Source organism: Micromys minutus (assembly GCF_963924665.1).
Source record: "Micromys minutus genome assembly, chromosome: 17".
NCBI lineage: Eukaryota > Metazoa > Chordata > Mammalia > Rodentia > Muridae > Micromys > Micromys minutus.
The window spans coordinates 50480861-50506952 of record NC_137952.1 but is presented as its reverse complement, the minus strand read 5'-3'; the positions used below and the strand labels follow the sequence as shown (position 1 = coordinate 50506952).

The window sequence follows — 26092 nt, the reverse complement described above, 5'->3', positions numbered from 1 at the left end:
TCCAGATCACCGAACACCTATGGTACAGTCCCCACAGACAATCACATCCCAATTGCTGCTAGTGATAACTTGCTCATTAATGCTTTTGTCTGCAGCTTTCCCTTCCCTGTCTCACCTCCTCAATGTCTTGCTAGTGTTTCCTGGGGCAACCTTTCAAATTAACGACTTGCCTAGAGTCTTCAAATGAAGGCCAGCTTCAACTGGGACCTCTTGGTGTTGTTCTGTTTTGTGACAATGAGCCAGCTTAGACGGGGTGCTATTTGAAGAAAGGCAGACCTAGCCAAGATTGGATGGACCTCGCCAAATAACATCAGGGACACTAGAAGGATTCCAGGAGCCAGTGTGGGGGCTTTTATAACAAACCGGAGCCATCTGCCAGCCTGTAATAACCAGACTATGAAAGTCCTAATCTGGGATACAGTTAAACTGTTTACTTTCTGTTTGTGGTTATGTATTTAAAGCTTAACATGCTCTGAATGGTGGATTTAAATTCATAAGCACATTGTTTTTACAAAATTGGCACTGAGTCCTTTTAATGCAATATGCAAAAAAGAAGGTTATGTCAAGACCTGGATATTTTCACTTCATTGTTATTCTTCTGTGTTCTTTAGGAAAAAGTGGGAGGAGCAGAGCTCTGTAAATGTCTTGTGGGATACCCAGAACCACCCTCAAAGCCACTTTCTAAGAAGCAATTTCCTCCTGTCCCATAAAAACTCCACAAAGCACCTCAGGCGAACACTGAGGACATTGGGTATGTTTGCAAACTGCAAATACAGCAGACATTCAATTACACTGAATTCATCAAAACCCTAATTGAGACAGGAGCTCAAACCCTACAGCTTAATTACTTTAATTTTAGATGGGTGACAGACTTCCTCATGTCCTTTATGCTGAAATGCATTAGAGAGAGGCCCATGGGTGCTTGCTGCAATTCTACCAGCTAAGTCAAAGTGCAAAAGCAACACAAACAACAGGGCTAAGTGAGACCCGTGATTAGGATTATTAATCATTCGATTCCTGATTTCCATCCTTTGCTGGGACACTCCGTGGCTGCAGCTCTACTGTCTGGGAATGTGAGGCAGGACAACTCCCACTTCCTGCTGATTGCTTTTTCTACCACCCAAGATACGACCTAGGACTAAGCACTGGTCCTCTGATGTCATTATGCTAACCCATCATTTGTTTTCACTTACAAGACCTCTGTCTGTCCTCTGCTCCCCGTCCTGTCTCTGGTGGGAGCCGTAGGCACCCCTGTCAAATATTTCACCGAGTGGCCAAACCTTCCCAGTGATTTGGTTTGGATCTGGGAGTGAGGACATTAGGGTAAATATCCCAAGAGTTGATAGAAGCTTCTAACGTGCTCTGTTTCCTTGCACTATTATTAGTGTTAAACACGATAGGTTTCATCACCATGGCAACGCTCTGAAGTAGATGTGCCTGTACCCACTCTCCAGATAAGAAGGATCAGGCATCAGTAGCTAAAATAAATTCTCCAAAATCCCACCCGCTAGCAAACATCAGAGCAAGGATACAATCCCAGGTCAATCTGAATCTTTGGCCCACCTTCTTCCCCAAGTACAATTCTGTGCCTCCTGCAAAGATGTGAGGGAATCTACCAAAATGGCAAGTGGATGGCTTTGGAAATCTCTAAGTAGGTATAGGACTAAAAAGAAGAAGAAGAAAAGAAAAAGTAAAGAAAGAAAAAGAAGGGAAGATACAGCTGGGATCATGCTTGTGGCGATTCCCAGTGGAAGCTCTGGTTGTCGCCTTTCTCTGGTGGGGTTGTGAGACCCAGCCAGCAAAGACCTGGAGAAGGGGTAGAAAGATGGATGCCAACAACCGGTGCAGTGGCCCTGAGCAGGTGTCCTAGCCAGGCTTGTGGTGAGTGGCACTGCTGATGAATTTCACGCCTCAAACACACTTCTTTCCTTTCGCAAGTAATTATCTCTGGAGCACTGAGTAGACATCACCCAGTCATTTATTCCCTTTCTTTACATTAGCTCTTTCCCTTCCGGCTCGCTGCAGAATCCAGCTCCAGGTACAAATGACTAATGAACTAATGACAGCACTAATAACAGGCTGGCTAATAATCAAAACCGCTAATGGTGACAATGCTAATTAAGAAAGTGCTACAGCGCCAGCATCTGCTGGTGTGACTATTCGTCTTTGGACAGCAATGGTAGGTTGGTCAGGCAGGGCAGAGCCAGGGGACAGTAACAGCAGTAAGGCAGGCGTGTGGCTCATTCTTTTGGCACTAATGACCTATGGAGGAGAACTCAGGAACATTTAACACACTTAACACGACGGGTCATGGAGAAAGCAGAAAATATTTAGCCCAGTGCGTGAGTCAGACCTCAGTCATCATGAGCAAATCCAGGACCCTCTTATCAGAGATAGCCTGTCCACCAGGGAGCCCTGTTTGATAAGATCAAGATGTCCTTCTGCCTGTTGCTTGGAAGGAACAAATACCTCAGGCAGAGAAGGCAGATCAGTTGGCAGTTAAAATGGACTGTGGAGAACAGCAATGGATTCGATGGGAACTCCTGAGTGTACATTTGAGAGACTGACATCATGGCATGCTCAGCAGCTTCTGAGAGACACAGACACCTGCCACACGTGAGAGAAGTACACCAGGATCGGACTTACCAACAAGCTAGGAACAGGGCACAGCACAGACCACGCTGAGGTTCCTGATCAGGTGAAGCAGATTGTGGCTCCTTTAATAGAGTCACATCTAAAATAGTAGAAATAGGATTTTCTAGAAGATACTGAGTCTTGAGTGTTTTTGGCAGAGAACTGAGGATCTCATTTCTATTGAATATTTCTCTGAGGAAACAAGGCTCAGAGAACCACAGAAGTTGCATGCCCATAGACCTTCAGGCTCTGACCTTGGCTGCCCAATAGTCTCACACTCTGGTGACTTCTGAACACTTCCTTGGGACATTAGAGAGACAACAGCATTCAAAAAGAATGGTGGCCCTGCTAGGATGCCCCCCCGGCATTAGAAAGTCTCCTTAGGTTGACTCTGGACTTCAAGGCCCCTCTAGACTTCAAAAGCTCCAGCCTGCAGGAAGAAAGGCGACACCCTGAACTGTGACAATGACGAATTTTTTAAGTAGAAAAATTCTGCCTCTTTTCTTCCCCATCTTTCCCATTTATCTCATTTCCTCTGAGGCAAGCACCGCACACTCTAGTGCAGATCAGCAGCTCTGAAAATGAAGTGTGTGGAGGTGAACGTCCACGTTTACAGTTAGCACTGCCAGGCTCGCTAATTCCCAGTGTGAAACTGGGATTCAATAGTCCATCCACCTAGAAACCAAGAAACAGTGGCTTCAGGATGGAAACCTCCAATCACACTGCCCAACGTACCACTGTAGGTGAATCCCAACACGACAGTCTCCTGCCTCAGTTCCATGCTTCCATCTTCTCCACATCATGCACAACCATCACAAAGAGGCCATGAGTCTTACCTGCCCCGCGAAGAGCCCGCAGACGCCAATGATGCACAGGATGTTGAACACAGCAGAGCCCACAATGGTACCGACTCCCACATCCCCCTTGGTGATGAAGACTCCTGAAACACAAACCGATACCCATAGCTCGAAGGACATTTCCTATTCTAGGCTGTGCTCAGAATCCAGAGGAAATAGGCAAGCTTTGCGGGGGCAGATTTCAAACCCAGAGCTTAGATCTCCCCTTAGTAGCACTGTCCCTGGGTCTAGGAAAAGCTCACACACAAAGTAGCGAATAACCACAGCCAAATGGAAGGTCCTGCTTGGAGTCTAGGAACTTAATATTTTGAGAGTGGGAGACAACCCAAATTAGAGGGCCTTCTTCTCTAGAGCCACTTTCTCTCACATAGGTAAGAGTTGAGATGCCTCCTAATGCCACCTACCTATGACTGATGTGAACAGCTCCGGGGCTGAGCTGCCCGCTGCCATGAATGTGGCTCCTGCCACATCTTCACTGAGGTGTAGACGCTGCATGGGAACAAAGAGAAGACAGGTGAGGCGGGGTTTTACCTTGGGATACATGACTGCGGCTCCTGAGGCTCTAAAGCACCCGGACTTCAGAAGAACCCAGGGGCTGGGCTCAGTCTCTCTCACTGTTCCTCCACTCAGAGCTCGGCTGCTCCCGATCTCTGCTCAGCATCCCCACTTGCAAGACCAGCCGACATGACGCCATTAGCCAAAGTCTCTACAGAAGATTTAGGGGTCCATAACCCAAAACCCAAAGGTATCAAGGGGCTGTCACGTCGATCACCAGGAGGGTGGAGTGGTGAACAGAGGGCTTCCTGGACAGTGGTGCCTTTCTAATGGCAGCTCTGCTCAGGGCCCTAGGTGTCTGCAGACACTGAGTTTGGAAGAGATGTGTGTAATGTAGAGTTGTGTGCAAACACCACGGCTGTTGCAGTGTGAAGTAAGTGGACCCATGAAGTCACCGTCCTGAAGCATGCTCCAAACCTTCACCTTCAAACTCTGGGTGACACAGCAGGAGAGAGAAGGCTTGCAACGGAGCAGAAAAGATTGCAGCCCATTTCCCCCAAATCTTTGGGTACAGTTCCCCATTCTTCAAGTCACCCTGTTTGTTAAACAGGAAGGTGATTTTTCAAGAACACAAGATGAATGTACAGAGAGGCTGGTTGGTGTGTTTAGCTTTCCCATCATGGCCCAGAAAGTAAGCTGCCAGCTGTTGGGAAGCAGCCAGTTCCCTTCAGGCATCCGGGCAGAGAGGCTTGAGTTTCCACCTCCAGCCATCTTTCTCAGCAGCACCAGTTGCTGCACTTCCGTGTTTGGCCACAGAGAGGCAGTATGGCCTTGGAGGTGCCTCTGAGAGAGGCATGCTCTCATTTGAGGTTCACATAGGTTCCTCAGCACTAAAATCCTTGGCTGGTGGGGAGCTCAATGGGTGGGGATGGCTGGAAGGCAACTTGAGCCAGGAATCAGCTCGAAGGAACACCCTGAGTTGTTGCACTTCCCTCCCAAGGTCTATGGGCTGCTGTTAATTGTTGCTTATGAAGCTTGGGCCTTATGTTTCACTGTTGCTTTCGTATCTCTTTCCTTTCCCCACTCTTTTATACTTGATTCACCCCAGCCTGGCGATGCCGCACTAGCCTGTTAGAACCGCTAGTCACGAGGTCCCCTCGCTTCTGCATTGCTTGCATCTATGATGAGGGTCAGAGAGAATTTTCCTTAGCTTCATCCAGAGTGGAGAATAATTCACTGCAGATGGACACCCTAGGCTCCCCTTGAACAACATGTCCTGCTGTTCCCATGTACATCCATGGCTTGGGTGTTCTCTGTTTTTCTCTTGAGGTGTTTTGTCAATGAGCCTTTTTCCTTCAGACATGGCTTCTTTGATCTACCCCTCCACACAGCCCTGCCCTGATACCATGGCAGAATCTGTTACTTGATTCCTTGTCTTTGCACCAAGTCCCCACTGGGTTCATCCAACTCTCTGTGAATATGGTCAGCCTTTGAGATCAGTGGGGTTAGCTCCAGGAATGTCTTCTTGCCCCAAACCCACATACTCAAATCCAAGCAGTGTTCAAATTTCACATAAAATAGTATCATGCTCGCATATAACAGATACATTTTCCCACGTTCTGCCAATCATCACTAGATAATAATAATATTAATAATCCCTAACACAATGTAAGTAAATAGCATGTAAAAAACTGTATTCTCCAGGGTATAACAACAAGGAAGACTGTCTGTATCTGCTCCATGCTGGTCCAAATTAACAAAATATTTGATCCCCTGGGCATAGTGGTGTATGTCTTTAATTCCAGCACTCAGGAAGAGACAGGAAGACCTATGATTTCAAGACCAGCCTGGTCGATAAAGTGAGTTAGTTCCAGGACAGCCAGGGCTACACAGAGACCCTGTCTTGAAAAGCCAAACCAAACCAAACCAAACCAAACCAAACCAAACCAAACCAAACCAAACCAACCAACCAACCAATCAACAAACCAACTAAACACACACACACACACACACACACACACACACACACACACCAACCACAACAAAGAGAGTTTGGTCAGTTTGATCCAAGGTTGAATGCCTGGATGTGGAGCCTATATGGAGAAAGTGGAATGTTGTGGTTTACTTGGTGGTTACTAAGCCCATGGATGGCCAGAGCCAGGCTGTTCATTCCCTAGTTTCCCTCCCAGCCTTTGGCAAGGAGCTTGTCTGGGGCAGAGCCTGGCTCAGTGTTTACAGTACTTAGAGTGGACGGTCACCTTCATCCACAGCCCAGGAGGACCCACTATTGCTTTTATAACTTCCATGTGGCCCTAAAGCCTTCCTACTCTTGACATCTGATATCCTTGTGTGAGCACAAGCTTCTGACCAACCTGAGGCTGCTACCTCATGACTAGGAATGCTGTGTTCCTCTCCTTGCTGAGCTGTTTCTGGTTGGCTGTCTCTGAAACATTTCCTTTCTGTCTTCAGTGTAGCAGAGTCTGACTCTGTCTATTTACTGTAGACAAAGCACTCTAACACCTCTGTGTGTCCCCTGATGGAACAGAGTGGCTGTAAAATTAGTGACTCACCTGACCTGTTACTGACATGCTGGGTCATTGTTGTGGCGCTTCTTTCTCTTTTCTGCTCAACATTTTTTTTTCTTAATGGCTTGAACTTGACTCTCCCTCCAAGCTATGATTTATTGAGCAATGTGGATTTCTTTCTAGAATAATTTTTTCCACCAAAGTCTAAACATCTTGAACATCTCTGTTTAGCCCAAGTTAGTCTGGGAGCAAGCACTGAGCATATGGTATCACCTCTCTGCAAAGAGATCAGGGGAGAAAAGGTGGTCCCAGGCTAAAAAATTCCTGCTAGGAATTTCAAGGGGGTGGGGGTCATGAATCCTAACCGGCCCGCCATCCTGTGAAAGAATGGAACTTTAGCGTGAGTTGACCACAGGCTCTCAGAAGACATAAACATGGGATCTCTAAGGAGATACAAACTCTGTCACCGTTTCTACAGGCATGCCATTGGTCCAGCCACTAGGATGGCTTTAAGTACATGGAGCTGCCCTCAGAGATCGGCATATTGCACAGTATGATTTCTCGTCATTTACTCTGGTTCCTAAAACTGGATGTGGTTGGGAACAGGGAACATTCTGGGAAGGGAGGCCCTTTGTCTGCATTCCTCCACCCCCGCCCCCACCCCTGGATAGCTGTGGACCCTAGAGGTGGAGCCAGTTTTGACAGCAACCTATGTAAGTGGTCTTAGAGCTGCAAGAGATATGAAGGTGACCCAGTGGTAGGCTCAGACTGACCTGACTCCATTCTTAAGCAGCTGTGTGGCCTAGGGTGGGATACTCTGAGTCTCTGAGCCTCGATTTCTTGATTCCTAGAGGAAAGCTAACTGTGGTCAACTGGTAGAGTTCTAGGCATGGTTAAAGAAAGGATGTGAACTTTCATACCACAGTGACTTAGTTACACAGCCAGCTTCCTGCATCCCCAGGATCCAGTCCTAACAGCATCTTTATCCCATCATTTTCTTTCCTTCTTAACGATTCCATTTTCTTCTGTTCTGCCAGATATCTGGTTGCTTGTTCTCCAGAAGGATATCTGTGTTTTCAAAAGTTCTATGTGTTGTTTCCTGAATGGAGGGCACAGGTGGATGTCTGTATTTATATTTCTGGGACTTAATAAGCACCTTTGTTACTAACAACAAAAATGGTGCATAGGAAAAGGCAGAGCAATTTTGCTTTGCATAAATGTGAAGGACCAACTGGCAGTAAGTGGGCCCTACGTCCTCCTCAACCAATCTTGTATGAAAAGAAAACAAAACAAACATGTATTCGTACCAAACACCAATAATTGCTTTCTCTCTCTCTCTCTCTCTCTCTCTCTCTCTCTGTGTGTGTGTGTGTGTGTGTGTGTGTGTGTGCCTGCATGTGTATGTGTGTGTGTGTGTGTATGTGTGTGTGTGTGTGTGAACATTTAGTGAAGATGCCAGGGCACACATGTAGAGGTCAAATGTTTTCTCCTTCCACCTAAGGGTTGAACTCAAGTCATCAGGCTTGGTGGCCAGTGCTTGATCCATCTTTCTGTTCCCTAAATGTTTGTTTTTAAATTTGCTGCTCACCCTGGCATTAGCTATGATAATGGGTACAATGTGCAAGAAATACTCTTTGCCTGGCTCTCTTTCCCCAGAGTCCACCAGGCGTCCACTCAGAGTTATATATAAATAGAGAGTGGATGTGCTGGAGGCATGCGGTAGGGTCGGTTCTTACCCCAACAGGATGCCAGAGGGAAGAAGTGAAGGAAAGAGAGGTAGACAGGATGACAGGGAACAAGTAGCAGCGGAACTAAAAGGAGGGAGGGGGATAGAGCCCAACGTACAGATGACAGTCCAGGCTGGGGTGCTGATGATGGGCTTAATGCACAGGGACCAGAGTTATTTGAAAAAAAATCTATTTGCATCTACAAGGAACACACAGCTTTGATGTTGTCACTATTCCCTAAGCAACAGTCTCACATGTGTCTCCACAGGATCTATGTCATGGTGGTAGAGTCCACAGGAGGACCCATGGGGGTTGCTTGCCAACACTACACCTTAGTACACATGTTTACATGTTGGAGTGTCCACAAATGCTGTGGCTGCTCACGGTCTGGACGTATTCCTACAGATACACGGAGAAGAATGGAGCACTAGCAGTGACGTCTGGTGTAGTCGGGAGAGCTGGCAATGTGGGGTAAATCCTAGCTCTCCACCAGGTTCTGAAAGGTTCTGCAAACTGACTGGGCTAATTCCATCCCCTCTCGGGCATTCAAGACTTACCTTTATGACTCCCCCAGAGTTTGGAGAGGAGGCTGGAATATGCCAGGGCAGAATCCCCACCCCAGGCCTCTGGGAATATACCTCTACATACCTCACAGATCTTTTCCAAGGATGGGACGAAGAAGTCATCACACACGATGGCCAGGGCATAGAACATGTACATGGCCTGAAAGGAAGGAGAGGGCAAAGAGCTAAGAGTCAGGTAGAGTCAAGGGCAAGGGTTTGATCATCTTTTTCTTCAGTTAAGATTGTCTCTTATCATAAATTTAGCTTCTTATTCAGATTGAGTCCAATGTCTTTGCAATTCCTGAAAGACCTGTAGCCTTGCTTTAGCTTTACCTTTGACCCCACTACCTATTAATTGTCTCTTGTCCCCCCTTTTGGGATGCCAAGAAGACCATGGCACTGGCTGCAGGGCCTTTGTACTTGTTTCTTCTCACAGAACAGAATATATCTTCTCCTCAGATATACTATTGTTTCACCCCACCATGCTTTTCTAATGCCAGCTTGACTCTACAACCACCTTTCCCTCTCTATCCCCTCATCTTGTCTCCCCCCCCCCGCTTTTTTGGGTAGATTATAGGCGAATTCCATCAGTCTGTTGCACATTTCCATCCCCAGAAGTTCATGAAGACATGAACTTTCTCTTGTAATTACTATTGCGTCCTCAGAAGTCATCCCATGACTGGAAGTGACCAGTAGCCGAGACGATCACGTCCTAGTGAGCTGACTTATAACCCGGTTCCTGAAGGAAGCTGCAAATTTTGCCTGTACAAACTTGCTTCCACATTGGGGGTCAGCTATCACTGGGACATTCCTAGAATTTCACCTTTTAACCAGAGATTGTCCTTTCCCTCTTTCAAGGTATCATCTCTAAGAATGACCATTTGTTTGGGTCCCAGTGTTGAGTGACCACCCATCAAACACCTCTCACTTTTCCAGGGGACCCAGCACCTTCCCATATTCACAGTGCCTCAGGAAGAATGTGTCTTACCTTTTTCTCCAGGATTACACATGCATTGGCCAATTGGTGTGTAGTATTCCTAGTGGTGATGGCTATTGGTTCGGATGTAGGGATGTGACTTAGGCCCACTCATCATAAAAGGAAAGAGTTATCAACTTTCTGAAGAGACTTCTCACTCTCTGTTGCTAGCTGTGGAGAAGTGCGTGGGATTCTCTGACATAGAGTGAAAATGAATCTGACTTGGAAAACAGAGTCCTCAACATCACTGTGGAGTCACAGATCATAGGGTATTATAGTCTGTCATGCCTCTGGACTCCAGAGCATTGCTGGGGCACTTTGACTTGGAATATCCCAGTATTTGTAACCTAAAGTGTTTGCCAACACTGGCTCAATTTTTAGCATTCCCACTAGTGTATTTATTACTGTCTCCTATCACATTTTCCCACTGATTACAATTCCACAGCATGGGCCCCAGTCACACAGGGCACAGAATAAGACCCAGGCCAGAAACTAGGACATTTCTTGTGACAAAGTGATTGGTGGATAGGAGGGCAAGGCAGTGATTAACAAAATATAAATACCCCTCAAGCACATAGCTGCCAGAGATAGCAGACATAGAGAGAGACTGATAATGGTGTTACCACATTAAGCAGCTCAGCCAAGAGAAACAACAGGTACACATGCACACCCATACACACATATACACATATGCATGCGTGTACACATGTACAGGTGCACACACAGGCACACACGCAGGTAGGCACCAACCTCATGTGAACACAGATCTCAGATCAGTTTGAAACCAAGTGAATGCTCCAATTTCATGATCCCAGCTCTCTGCCTTTTGCACTTAGCCTGTTAGCAGAGTTTCTGTTGCTTACAGCTTCCTTTCCTCAGGTCTTTGCTACAGTCCTAGCTGGAAATGAGTTCAGGCTTTTGACTCTTGGCCAGTGCACTAATTTAGTCCCCTGGCCTCCCTTGTATGCACTTGACTGTTTTCCATGTGTATGTGTCCCTTCTTTCCCACGGGACAGGGAGAGTCTCAAATCCAATGTAACACTCCATTTTGAGGAAACGTTACACAAAAGTGCAAAGATGAAGTGTCCCAAGCCGCAGACTATGCTAAATTATCAAAACCTACCAAAATACACCACAGGATGGTGAGAGCCACTGTGACCCATCGTTCCTGCAGTGCTGTCAAGAGATTGTGTGGAGAGATGGTGATGGGAAATGTATCTGTACTACACTGTTTTATAATAACATTAGAAATTAGTTTCTCTTTAATTAACTTGTTTAGATGTGTGTGTGTGTGTGTGTGTGTGTACAGACTTACACATATAGGAACATTTTCACACGAGTTTGTCATGTTGTCAAACTAACAGCCATGTTTCTTAACCAGAATGAATCTACCTATCTTATAATCATAAGCCATATTTTCCCCTTTAGCCTTAAATTTGCATTTCATGTGTTGGAGGTAGGAAATTTTAGACTTTTTTTTAATACTTTGCTGACCACTGAGAAACCATGAAGTGTGGCACCCAGAGAAGACTCTAAAATAATTTTTATTGCTTGTTGTATTCATAATCTATGCAGAATCATTTGCCTATAGCATTTTTGAATATGTCAAATAAAAAATTAATGCTGTATTTTACAGCTCTGTGGATCAGGCAGAAAAACCTTCCCAAGCTGTAATAGACTCAAACCCTCTTTTGCTGTGCGACTTGGCTGATCCAGTGATGTGAAGGCTTTAACATTATCCTTGAAAGGACATTCAAATTAAGTAATTGAAATACAAAGCAACACATCTGTGGATTACCCAAGATCTAAATAAGCTGTCCATCACTGACATAGTGGGCTCACTGCAGCAGCTGGCACTGCTTGGAAGTTCACGCACCCTCTCAGTAAGAGCATGTTCCCATATTAAGTATTGATCTTATTGAAAGACCAGAACCTCTATCCAATGCTTTTAACACTGAGCTGGGACGAGAAATGGAACAGATCTGCCAAGTTCTTGTTGCTCTTGAGTGTGGTGTGGTGACTGTGAAAAATCATACTGATTTTGGTTCACAATATGGGGAGGAGAGATGGGGAGACCCCCTGTCAATCAGACACCCTATGACAAAGTACATCAGGGGATGCTATGAGGCCTGTCAGATGTGGGCAGGCTCTTTGCCTGCTGTAGGGTGCATCCTGGCATCTGGGGAGCAGGAGTGGGGGAGAGACTGCTTCTATGGTTATCATCCTCTCTACATCCCTCCCATGAGACTCACAGAAAATCAAGTTCCCACCAAGAAAATAAAATGCACAAATTAACTATACTGATACAGAGGAGGATGCTGGCAGCTAACCATCAGACTGAACTCGAGGACCCCAATGAAGGAGCTGGAGAAAGGACTGAAGGAGCTGAAAGGGTCTGCAACCCCATGGGAAGAACAAAATGATCAATTATCCAAACTTACCACAGCTCCCATGGACTAAAACATCAACCAATAAGTTCATATGGAGAGACCCATGGCCCCAGGTGCATATGCAGCAGAGGACAGCATTGTCTGGTATCAGTGGGAGGAGAGGCTTGTGGTCCATTGAAGGCTTGTTTTCCCAGTGTAGGGGAATGTAAGGGAATGAGATGGAGAGGGTGGTTGGGAGAGGGAGCACCTTCATGGAGACACTGGGAGGAAGAGGGGGGATGGTATTGGGGGAAGGGGATAACATCTGAAATGTAAATGCAGAGAATATCCAATAAAAATGGGAAAAATGCACAAACTAAAAGAACAAAGGACCCAAAACAAAGGTCAAAATCCAGATGATGCAGGACTCTTACAGGAGGTGGAGCATCTAGGGTGCTTTCCATGTGACTGGCATGAATCTTTGCAGAAGACTAAGGCACTTTCTGACTCATTTGTACTGTTGTACATTTCCAGAGGATAGAGGATATCCCTGAAGAGGAAAATAATATAGAATTTCCCCTGTTGGAGATCCTACCTCAGGTACTTTACCGAACTTTCTCTCTTAGTTCTTCTGGTACTTTTGGGAGGCATGCAGACCCTGAATCCATTTCTCAGACAATGCAGGGAGAAACAACATACAAATTATGAGGCTTGGATTGAACCTCAGGACTGTCTCCATCCTTCTTTGATGGAGCCAGTCCTCTCTACACAGGTCGGGTCTCACTCATGGTGTCTCTGAATTCTAGCTTGCCTTCTGCTTTTCTGTCTCTTCCAACCTTGCAGAGAGGGGAACATAAGTCTCAGCCATCTACTTTAGGGCCACCTGTCAGGGTCACTGACATTCTTTCATGCTCTTTCCTTGACAGGGTTTTCTGTAAAATACAACATAGATCTGAAATCTGACCAAGCCAGTGTGAGGCCAGGAGCAGAGATGAGGGGTCTAGAGAGGGGGCAGGTCATCTCTGGAGCTTTAGCTTGAATCTGAAGATCTCCGGGTCTTCTCTCCTTTGGATCTTAGGAGAGCCTGTTAGAGTAGGAATCTGCACGTTGGTATTGCTTGTGCACAGTCGAGAGTATGAATGGGTTTTGCTTATGAATCTAGGCTTCTTCTTGAGTGACAGCCACAACCACCATGTATTTATATTTGCCATGTTCCTGCCTGGGCTGGCACAGAGTGACTTCTGTGACGAGGATGATCCTGGCCCAACTAATATCACTGCTGATACCTAGCATAAGAAATGTCTGTGGTATGGGGGGGGGGGTTACTCAGAAAGGTGAAGGGCACCTCAACTCTCAGATGGGGCCCTTTCATACTGTTTAAATTCAAGTGACTTTTCTTACTTGTTGAAGCCTCCAAGGTGGGACCAATCAGTGTACCCTGTAGGTGGCTCACCATGTTGTTCTGGGGAACATGTGGGAAAAAAAACAGGCAAAGGTGCCTGGGCGAAGGGACATATCTCACAATCCATTCTTACTGTTGCAACAGCGGCCGTGCTGTGGGGACATGGCCAAGCCAGCCTGCTGGAGGAAAAGACACAGGGGATAGCACCCTTTGCTCTACCTCTTTCTGCCAAGCCTGTCAGAGATCAGGTGACAGAAAGATAACTCTCCAGCATAGACCAGCTGCAACTGGCCAAGCCCAACCCAAGCTCAACAAATCAACTAAAACCAAGGACATTTGAGTCAAGTGATTGTTTTTGTATGTGGCAATGGAGACCTGGAAAAGGTAAAAAAAAAAAAAAAAAAAAAAAAAAAAAAAAAAAAAGATAGTCACCACAACTGACTACCCAGAGGGCAAACTTTCAAATTTCTTAAGTGACAAATGACACAGAAGAACTTCCAAGGACAGGGAGGACCACAACTATTCCTTTCCACTGATGAACACTTCCTATGCTTAAAACAAAACAAAACAAAAATCCCCCAAAACTACCCAGAGACCACCAAGAGAAAGAAATGAATTTATGCAGAGAATGTCTAACTTTAGTTTTTGTTCATTAATTCAATGGTATCATGTCGAGGCACCAACTCAAAGCCAGATGACCTACTTGGTAGGAACGCTAAGATTTAATAAGTTGCTGTCATTGGACAAACAGGGATAATTTGAGGTCTAGTTTGGAGAGCTGAAGACAAAAGACACCCTAGTAAGCTTAGATCATAGGATTGAGTTCTGCAACATGGCTGACACTGGTGGCTGCCATTTTGTTAATCTCGCAAATAAAACTCTGATGTTGTGCTGAATAATACTGTTGTCTTTCCTTGTGTCCCTAGAACTAGCCACAGCTGTACAGCATGGTTTTGGTCAATGGAAATAAGGCCCAGATCCAGTTCAGGTCATCTTTTCTTCTTGGTTTGAATTTTAATTTGATCTCTGGAATGGCAGCAGCCATTGTACAAGGTTATATACCAGCATGATAAGGGTAGCCAGGACCCAGAAACACCAGTTTCCACTGGAACTGATGCCTGAAACCTTTTTCTTTATACTTACGATGTGAGAGGTAGAAACCCCTTTGTTTTAGGTCCCATCTGTTGTGGTTTCCATCCTTGACCCGTGTTTCTCTCTAACTTATATGGTAGATAGATGTTCTGCTGAGCAGGTGAATCAAGGAGGCTAGAGAAGGCCTCATAGGACCGGTGGCTCTCAAGCCAAAGCTTAAAGATAAGCACCGTTTCCTTGGATGATTTCAGAGCTGATTGGGACTCAGAGAAACAGAACTGAAGGCTAAAGAGACTGCTCAGTGCATTTGTTAAACAAGCGTGAGGGACTAGGTTTAGATTTCACATAAAAAGTCAGGCACAGAGTGTAAGACATGTGAGGATGGAGGAAGGGATAGGGCTGTGGGTAGGGGTGAGGCAGAAAATCACCAGCTTGGTGCATGACCACTGAGGAACTCAGTTCATGAGTAAGGAGGAGAGTGATGGAGCAGGGCCACATGACATCTTCCTCTGGCCTCAGTGTGTATACCTGTGTGTACATGTGAGAACACACATGCTCATACAGTTACTCACAAACACATACATACACACATGTATACACACACACATACACACACACAATATCGATAGTAGAAACAATGAAAAACTGAAGAACTTGGCTATAGTGGTTAAACTGAAAAAGAATGCCCAATATAACCAGAGATATTTGTGGATTGGGACTTAATGGAGGTGAAAAGGCTGTGGCTGACATGTTGACATCCATAAATGTTTTCTGAATCGTGGGGGAAATGTATCTGAGCAGTGTGACTTTCACCCTGCTGTTTTATGTGGTGTCTACAGTCAGCAGATTTCACAGATAATTTCCATTTACTACATCATCTTCCCTCCTGTCTCTGGCCTTCGATTCCATGAATGAAGAGCTGGGGAACCCGTTGTAGGGAGGGTCTATAGATCTAAACCTCCCAGGAACTGTGGTTCACTAAAAAAAAAAAAAAAAAAAAAAAAAAAAAAAAAAGATATTTCACACATTTCTTACGACATCTTAAGTGCTCATAGGATTGGGCTTTGAAAAATGAAATGCTTGTGTTTAAAGGTATTTTTCTGGGTTTAGGAAGATGTCACAGTCAGTACCTACCATGCAAACACAAGGACATGAGTTCAGATCCCTAGCAAGTACATAAAGGTCGGTCATGGTCATGGCAGTGCAGGTCTATAATCCCAGCACTGGGGTCGGGTGATGGAGATATGAAGGCAGGTAGATTTCTGGAACTTCATAGACCACCAACCTAGAGGAATCAGTGATCTTGGGTTCAGTGACCTTGCCTTGCCTATACATGCACACACCCATATGCCCATGTACATACATGTACTATATGCATGCATACATATACAAATAGGTAAATGCATGCATACATATACAAAATAGGTAAATAAATCAAATCATTTTCTCATAACAAGCTTTATGTCTCCTGGCCCCATGAGGCTAGTAGACATGATCCTGTGTCTACTAGTGACTCAAGGATGCTAGTGACCAAGCCTTATAGCACAGGTACAAGTTTCAAATAAGTTGTCTAGGGAAAGGGTTTGCAGGGATCAGGAATGTATCTGGGATTCCTTCTCCACCTCACTATATTATTCAAGCAAAATTTAAAACACTACTAAGTTTTCAATTCCAAAACCTGCTTTGGTTGTGGAAAAAATGGTCAATAATTAACCTTCTGTGGAGCCCTCAAGCCTTAACTTACAGACACTGTTATATCAAGGCCTAGCTCCCTCAGTTCTGGATAAGCTGACTAGGTAGGTGGCTGGTTCCCAACTGTACAGAGTGTCACATGTACCATTCATCAACACTGTTCTTTTCCTCTTTTCCTGTCCCACTTCTCAGTCCCTAGTGACGTCAGCTTCTATACAATAACCATTTATATTCAACCCTTGGTCTCAAGGTTGGTTTTGAACAGCCTAAATGAAAGCAAAAGGGAAGTGAGGTAAGGCAGAATGTGTGTGTGTGTGTGTGTGTGTGTGTGTGTGTGTGTGTGTGTGTGTGTATGTGTGTTTGTATGGGGCAGGGGGGGATAAGAGCCGAGGTGAAATCAGAATGGGCCATTTCCAGAAACAATGGCCATTGTCAATCTAGAGGATTCATCTGAATGTCACCCATCATCATTAGGCAGCTGGCATTAGGAAGGTCTTTAGGGACATTTCAGGGCTTTAGATTTTTTTTGTAATTTTAAATTTTATTGAAAGTAGATTTTTCATATCTGATCTCAGTTTCCCATTCCCCAGTTTCTCCCATATTCTTCCCACCTCTCCACCCACAGTAACATCTACCTCCTTTTTTCTTTCTCATTAGAAAACAAACAAGCAAGCAAACAAACAAGCCAAAATTATACTAAATAAAACAAAAAGAGAGCTAAGGGAAAAGCATAAACAAAAAAGAAACACAGTCACAGAGACACATACACCTGCACACACAGAAATTCCATGAAAACACTACATTGGAAACCATAATATTTCCGTAAAACACCAGTAAGGTAAAAGGGGGTTGGGCCTAGATTCTAATGGAAAGAATTATATATATTGACACTTGCTCCAGTAACACAAAGTCTATGACAATTTAAGTTTGAAAGTTTTTTAGTACACCTAGATGTCTTTGATGCCTCCTGGGGCATCTCAAGGGTAGAAAGTCTTCTTGGCACACAAGGCTCTGGTTTGAATCCCCAGCCCAGTGACAAATGAACTAATCAAATAAACAAGCAAACAGCCAGCAAGCTGCTCAGCTGTATTTGAGGCTGTTCAGATTCACAGCATCAGAAGCCATTTGTTGTGGAGCCTGGAGACTTGGCTATCTCCTGGGAGATGGTTCAGTAGAGGAAGAACCTGCTAAATGCCTCCATGTTCTTTGCTTCCTTCTGTTTTCTCCCTCCGCTCATCTTACTCCATATGGCTTTGTTTGTGCTGCCTAAGCCCTGACCTATGGGCACTTGTGTCCTTGAGGAAGGCATCCACTTCTCCTGCTGACCTTGCGGAACGTCCGTTAAAGGCAGGTCTGAGACCAGGCGAGTAAGTCTGGGCTGGTGCAGATGGTGACATATGTGTGTCAGCCATACTCTTTACAACATGTAGGAAGGCTCTTGCTTCAAGCTACGCAGATAGCGTGAGACAGAGCTGGAGTATAAACCTTCTGAGTGCGCACACTCAAGCCCCAGGTCATAGAGCATCTCAGGAAGAGCACAGGCTACCACTGCTCTGTCCCCCTGCCTGAATTGAAATTCTCTCTGTGGAGATCTCTCTTAAGATAGAAACCTTAAGCTGGGTCAATGAGCACCCAACTTCCCAAGGACATTCCATTAAATTGCTTTTTGTTTTGTTCTTAATTTCATCTGTTTACTTGATCAACATATTTGTTGATAATGTAATATATGGTGTGTGTGTGTGTGTGTGTGTGTGTGTTTTACTGGGATGACTAGCACCTGTTTGGCAACTGCTCAAACACTAAGCTAAATCCAAAGCCTCAATATGATATTTTGATTAATGTATATGTTGGGCAATCACGTATATACCTCAAGATATTTGGCATAACCTTCATGCTACAGTTTTGTTAATACTGTAAATACATCACAATTATCTCTCCTAATTTGGCATATACAACACACTGTTGTTGATTCTGCTCTCCCCACTATACCATTCTTTCCTCAGCAACTGCTCAAAGGAGTTTAGCATGAATGTAGGCAGAAAGTCACAGTAATAACTGCAAAATCTGGATATATGTCTTCAGTGGACATTTCTCACTACTGGGAAGTGGGTTTTACACTGCCCCATGTAACATTGATCCTTCCAAAATGGGTGGTTGGAGACCTGTGATAGATCTTCTATCTAATACATGAATAAAAGGTCACAGGTAAATTTATTACTGTCTTATGTATATGAGTCACCAGAAAATACATATGAAATGTGGGCTCCCAGGCAGATTTTAGAGGATCTAATTTGGGAAGCCTGGGCTAAGACCCAGGAATCTGCATTTCTAACAAGCAGAAGGTAGTTCTGATGCAGATAGTCCAAGGGAACATAGTGTATTCTCTGTTTCTAAAGGATCCTAGGACTCTGTGATAAAACATCTGCTGTAAACCCCTTCTGGCACTCACCACATTGGAACAACTCCCTTCCTGGTGCTTGCACATGGTTCAGTCTAAGATAAGAGTCCCCACTGCTGCAAATTGGACACTCAAATAAGTTTTGATAGTTCAATTGTCACTGCCAGGGTCCTATCAGGCCCTGAAAATCCAGGAAGGATCAGGGATAAAATATTGAATCTTTCTTTTGACCTCCCCTTTCCCATCCTGTCTTTCACTGAGTAAAGACTTTAAACCCAAGTTAATTGGCATTATTATGGTGATAGCTAGATTCCCCAACAGACTGACACCCTGAACACAGGTTTGGACAGCTATTTAGAAACCACTAGAACCTTCTCAGGATAAAACCGCCACTTTAACTGTGTGTCTCTTTAGTATGTTCGATCTAGTCCCATGGATGTGCTGGCAACAGTGTTGAAAGGCTACTCTGCTGGATTACCCTGGGAATATAACTGGATCCTTCTTGAGATGGGTACAAAGGACTAGCAAACTAAATGTGTAGGCAGGAGGTCCAGTCTCGAGCTGTGTGTGTAAATGAACTAAAGTCAACAGGTCTGGTTTGTTTGAGGGCATAAACTCTCACTTTCACTTGGTTGCTTACTATCTAGTCTTTCGAATTAAGCCAAACTCACACTTTCTCTTACAGTGCCTCCAACTTCACTCTTCAACGACAATGCATTAGAATAATTGCCAGATAATTGCTATGGACTTCTAAGTAGGAGATTCCAAACCTCTCTTGTCAGGCAATTAGCTTGGCTGAGCACATGGACTTCTCTTTCTTCTCTGGTTGACATTAGCTGGTTAGGGCATGACCACTGCTCTCAATGTCCTTGCAACCTGTTTGGTTAGTGTGACCTTAAGAAGCAATTAAGGTTCAAGAAAAAAATGGTTCTTGAACCCCTTTACTTAAACCTGCATTGTTGTTAGAGAAGCCCTCCGAGGTATTCTGATGGCGATGAAGAAAGTGGACTTATTGTAGTTTATGGTTGCTGAAAACAGCATTAGGAGACATGGTTGCAAGGTGGAACAGTAACATTTAACCAGTCATTTAGTTACTCTCCTCAGGGCTTAGAGGAAGCAATGGTCCAATTTCATGAACAGAACACCAATGGCTTATGCTCTAAGGTCAAGGATCAACAAATGGGACCTCATAAAATTGCAAAGCTTCTGTTAAGGCTAAAGACACTGTGAAAAAGATAAAACACCAACCAACAGTTTGGGAAAATATCTTTACCAACCCTACATCTGACAGAGGGCTAATATCCAATATATACAAAGAACTCAAGAAGTTAGACTCCAGAGAATCAAACAATCCTATTTAAAAATGGGGTATACAGCTAAACAAAGAATTCTCAACTGTGGGATACTGAATGGGTAAGAAGCACCTAAAGAAATGCTCAACATCTCTAGTCATCAAGGAAATGCAAATCAAAACAGTCCCTGAGATCCCACCTCACACCAGTCAGAATATCTAAGATCAAAAACTCAGGTGACAGCAGATGCTGGCAGGAATGTGGAGAAAGAGGAACACTCCTCCATTGTTGGTAGGATTGAAAGCTGGTATGACCACTCTGGAAATCAGTCTGGCAGTTCCTCACAAAACTGGACATAGTACTACCTGAGGACCTAGCTATACCACTCCTGTGTACCCAAAAAATGCTCCAACATATAACAAGGACACATGTTCCACCATGTTCATAGAAGAAGTTTTTATAATAGCCAGAAGCTGGAAAGAACCCAGATGTCCTTCAACAGAGGAATGGATACAGAAATTGTGGCACATTTACACAATGAAGTACTACTCAGCTGTTAGAAACAACGACTTTATAAAATTCCTAGGCAAATGGATGGAACTAGAAACTATCATCCTGAGTGAGGTAACCCAGTCACAAAAGAACACACATGGTATGCACTCACTGATAAGCAGATACTAGTCCCCCAAAACTCAGAATACCCGAGAAGCAATTCACAGATCTTATTAAGCTCAAAAATAAGAAAGGTCAGAATGTGGATGCCTAAGTCCTTCTTAGAAGGGAGAAAAAAACACTCATGGGAAGAAATACAAGGTCAAGTAGAGGATCAGGAATTGAAGAAAAGTTCATTCAGAGACTGTCTCACCCAGGGGTCTATCCCATATGTAGCCACTAAATCCAAGCACTGTTGCTGATGCCAAGAAGTCCTTACTGGCAGGAACCAGATATGGATGCCTCCTCAGAGGCTCTGCCAGAGTCATACAGATACAGTTGAGGATGCTTGCAGCTAATCATCAGACTGAACATGGGGACCCCAATGAAAGAGCTAGAGAAAGTACTGAAGGAGCTGAAAGGGTTTGCAACTTCATGGGAAAAACAACATTATCAACCAACCAACTCCCCCAGAACTCCCATGGACTAAAATACCAACCAATGAGTTCACATGGAGAGACCCATGGTTCCAGTTGCATATGTAGCATTGTCTGGCATCAATAGAAAAAGAGGCCTTTGGTCCAGTGAAGGTGAGTTTTTCCACTGTAGGAGAATGTCAAGGCACTGAGGTGGAGAGAGCGATTGGGAGAGGGAGCATCTTCATGGAAGCAAGCAGAGGGGGAGGAGAGATGGGGGTGAAGAAAGATGATAACATTTGAAATGTAATTACAGAGAAAATCCAATAAAATAAAACAAAGAAAATAGGAACCCCAGAAATGATCTGAAGGCACACAGAGGTAGAGCTCATGAGGGTACAAGAAAAAGGAATGCTGAGGCAAGAAAGGTTATCAAGTTTAATGGAAGGGAGTTGTATCTGAGTTTTTACAGTTCCTGTTTATACTTTACAAAGCCAGAATAGAGGGAACTTGCTTTCTGATTACTGCTCTTCTCCATTGTAAAGAAGGAAAAGGAAGCATCAAAGACAGCACAGTTGTGAAGCGGGATGCCACAGTCAAAGAGATGGAAGCAGAAGCCTTTGTCATACTTCAGGTGTGTGATACTAGGCGAATAATTTAACCTTACTAGGCCTTTATGTTTTCCTTGTCTGTAAATATGAAAGAAACAATGATATTTGCCTTATTTGGTGGTTTTGAAACAAGATAATGCATCTAAAGTTTTAGTGTAATTATTAGCTAGAATGCTGCAAGCCTTCAGAACACACTAGACAGTGTCTTTGATGGGAAAGGTCATTATTATCTTAATCAGTATATTGGATAAATGGAGCCCACAGCCTAGAAGGGACTTGGAGAGGTGCCCATATTCTTCCTTACACTCCTATTTCTCACAAGGAAAGAGGCTTATTGCTCTCTGGATGTGGTGGCTACTTCCATAGAAGCAACCACACAAATTGTTTGCCAAGGAGTTTGGCTTCCTTTTTTTTTTTTTTTTTTTTTTTTGGTCTCATAAGAATTGATGGCCATACAAAGAAGCCCAGCCCGAGTTTTACATTCCAACAAACACATGATTGAGGGGTCCCTGGTGGTCAATGGAGATGGCCAACTCAATGGTAAAGTCCAGCCTGTCTTGGACTCAGCATTCATTGCCAGTGAGAAACAGATGGTGTCTAAGTCTAGATCCATCTGCTCCACATCTGTGGGATGGTTTCCCAGAGGAGAAGACAGGGTTGCGGCCAATCTCTATTTGCGCCAAAAAAAGATTGGACTATCGCATTGAAGAAACCATCTTCCTTGTCATGATAAGATTTTCTCTAATTTATATGACCACAAAAACACTCAGTCAGATGTGTAAGCAAAGAGAAGTTAGTGGGACACAAATCACCACCTCGGCTCAAGACACTTAAGTAAGGGAGGAAAGAATGAAAGTATGCTGGTTTACTAGTTTGTGATACGCTCCTTGGCCTAACAAATCCCCTTATTACATATAATTTTGATAATTAAGGAGCTTGAGTGGGAAAATTATTTTTTATATTCTATTATTGATATCAATGCTACTTTAAAAAACATCTCCTTTCTTTGAAACAGTCTACTAATTTATGGAAGAAGAATGTTTATCATGAATACTGAAGGGAATATTGATCTTACTAGGTTCTGATCAACTGGCCTTCTTTCCATTATGTTTGTAATTTTGATTGTGGAGATTAGTGCAAATAAATGACTGCTAGTGTGCCTTAGCAGGCTGATGTTCATGAGAGCCAATCACCAAATTCTCAAGAGTTTTGTTAGTTGGTATAACATTGGTACCTTGAAAGTGGCATGTTGTATTACAGCCTGGGAATTTATAAACACTGATAGTTAGGGCTTTTATGAAAGACTCAGCTTTTAAGGAGAAATCTAGTATGCATGTATTTACTAGGACACCACTATCTTTATCTAAGTCCTTGTCTAGAGTTTGCAAATTAAAGAGTGTTGGGAGCAAGTGGAGTCATTTTTGCAGGAAAGAATTAGAAGTTTTCAGAGTTATTACAAATATTTCTTCATGGGTTAAAGATTAATGATTCTAAGTGTGTCTAACAGTAGAAGATTGTTGGTTCTTTGATTTAGAACTAAGCAAGCAGGGAGATAAGTTAAAAACAAGGGAGTTCTTTCTACTAGGTTGTCATTCTCAAAGAAAACATTTATGACCTCGAATTACACAAAGACTTATTAGATTATTAAACAGAGAAAAAAAACACTAGAAAAGGAAAAAATGGTAAAACAAACAGCAGCCTGCAAACTAAAACAATAAAATAAAATGAAAATCTTTACTTTTGAGAAGACTCTGAGAAAATGAAAGGGAAGGCCATAGAGTGAGAGAAAATACTCATGAAATGTGTATCTCACAATACTTAAAAGTGAGTCAACCATTTCATCAGACACTCCCTGTTAGAAGACAAATGGATGAGCAAGAAGCTCACAAAGACACACCCATCAGTCATCGGGAAATCGAAAACAAAACCACACATAGCTACTATTAGAGACTCAAATGACATCAGCAAGCTATCAAGACTGGGGCAAGTGGCGCAAGCAGGACTGTGAGCTAGAGGAGAGCTGCCTAATAGCAAAGCAAACAAACAACCTCAAATAAACATGTAGATCAATAAACAAGTAGGTCAAGTGTTGCGGAGAATTGGGGTCAGCTTGAATTCTCGTATGTTACTGATTCAAGTGTACAAAGGTTCAGTCACATTGTCAAGAAGAGGTTTGGCAGCTTCTCATTAAATTTAACATATATGTACCATTCCCAATATTTACACCAAAGATAGGAAAACATATGTAGACAATACTTTGAATTAATGTTCATAGCAAGTCTTCCAATGAGTGAATGAACAGGCAAACTTCAACACACATACATAATTAAACCCTGCTCATCAATTAAAAATTGTTCTTCTACACAACACATGCACACAACTATATGACTGGATCTCAAATATAAGGAAATTTATATAAATCCCATATTCATGGTATAATAACACTGAAAATTTATAATGCCACACAACATCCCTGAACCAGAAACCTACGTGTTCTTTGGGAAGTCGGTTATGTTGGGTGGTATTTTGCTGGGGTAAACATATGAAGGAACATTTCACAGAAGCAGACATGGGTGAAAGGATATTGTGCTGAAGCAAGCATGTGAAAGGACACATGACGTAGGATTATTTGCTAATGACACACATGTATTGGCCCACCTCATATTGTGTAGTTGAGCTCCATTTGTTGGGATTCCATGCAGAGAAACACACTAAGGAACTTATGGTGGTGTGTGGAGGCTTCTTATTGCCTCCACAGACTCCAGCCAGTTGGTACAGTAATGACAACCGAGACAGACTCAAGTGCTGAGGCAAGACCTATGGAGGACACGCTGAAGTTTGGAGGGCTTCATGGTCTGCATGGACAGTGGCAGAGGTGAGCTGGTTTGCTTGCACATCTAAATGCTTCTTGGTCTTGCATCTTCGCTGATCTTCACTTTGCTGAGAGAGGCACAGGCGAGAACCTTTCCCAGAGTTTCTGTTTGCCCTTGTCCCTCTTGCTGACTTGTGCCAAGGCTGAGGCCTGGCTGTCTGCTAGGTAGTGACACTGCTGCTGATTTCTGTTTGCTATCCTGACACTACCAAATTGGACTGCTGGTGTATCCACAAAGCGTTTGTGAATAGACTGAGCTGCTACTGCTGACCTGTAAATTGAACGGCTTATTTCCTGACAATGCAGATGGAACCATTTCTAAACAGGCCCTTCCCCATATCCTGTCTTTTCCACTACCTCTAGTGGGTGGTGGACTAGAAGAGAGGTTAAGGCATTTAAGAAATATCATTAAAAATAGGCATTGAAAAAATTAAAGTTACACCTTCCACTAATAACCCAACATCAATCAAACTACCAGAAACCAGAAGACAAATACCAACTGGGTCTTCAAAACTGCTAAGGTCACAAAAACGTAGACCTAAGATCTATCATGGATAAAAGGAAATGGGTCACACTGACTTAAGCGCATCATGGAATCTTGAGTTGGAGTAGGAAAGTAGACCGATGGGGGAGACTGACTAGAGCTGAATATGGTCTGTAGATCAGTCCAGAGTATCATAGCAAAGTCCGATCATGATTTTGATCACGACACAATGCATAAGATGCTAACACAAGGGGAGTGTAAGTAAAGGGTATATAGGAATTCTCTAAACTATTTTCAATATGTCTGAATTATTTAAAAATAATTTTTAAAACTATTTTTTCGTAGGAAAATATAACTCCGGCTGGTTGGAAATTAGTATGTTGGTGCTTTTCAAGCTGACCTAGAGAATTTGATGGTTATCCAAAGTACCAGGAGTAATGAAATAATAAGCCCTGCATTCTCCATACTCATTCATTTTTCGTCCTTTACCCATGATACTTTGCTCATGTTCCATTCTAATGTGTTAGCTATACACACATTTATGTATTGTACCACCATGGCTTCATTATGAAGGGCAGATACTAACTACTATATCTCTTACACTTTCCAAGGTATTATATTCAAAATCCAGTTTGGAGTACCTTTCAGAGAACTTTGGTTTTTGAGGACAGCGAATACATGGCTCATACTGTCTGTGCAGGAAGAGGGAACTACTACTTGGAGGCTGGATTATACTAGTCACTGGAGACACTGAAAAGTAGTCCCAGTATCGTCATATCAGAAACCTGGCAGAGATGTGCTTGGTGAAGTGAGCTGCTGAGATGTTAAGTGGTGAAATTGCCTTACAAAAGCCATGCTGGCCACTACAGCAGCATTTTTACACTCTAGCTAATAACAATGCCTCCTTCTCAATTTGACAGCATTATTTAGGATTTGCCAGAAGAAAACCCACACTTATTAAATTACTTAACTCAATGGTGAAATTATTCAGCTGACTCTGGATTCTCTACTAGTTTGGATGATAGGGTAAGGAAGA

The 26092-nt window shown here is 43.5% G+C and overlaps 1 protein-coding gene across 2 annotated transcripts in view; it reads right to left on the bottom strand.

Annotated features, from left to right (window-relative positions):
- SLC24A3 (solute carrier family 24 member 3) overlaps positions 1-26092 on the bottom strand; it is a 439524-nt gene that overhangs the window by 114229 nt on the left and 299203 nt on the right. For both annotated transcript variants that reach the window (XM_080931187.1, XM_080931188.1), the window contains exons 4-6: positions 8887-8961; positions 3896-3980; positions 3471-3574 (exon numbers count right to left, since the gene is read on the bottom strand). In XM_080931187.1, the coding sequence (XP_080787313.1) occupies positions 3471-3574; positions 3896-3980; positions 8887-8961 (264 nt within the window). The remainder of the gene's footprint in view (positions 1-3470; positions 3575-3895; positions 3981-8886; positions 8962-26092) is intronic.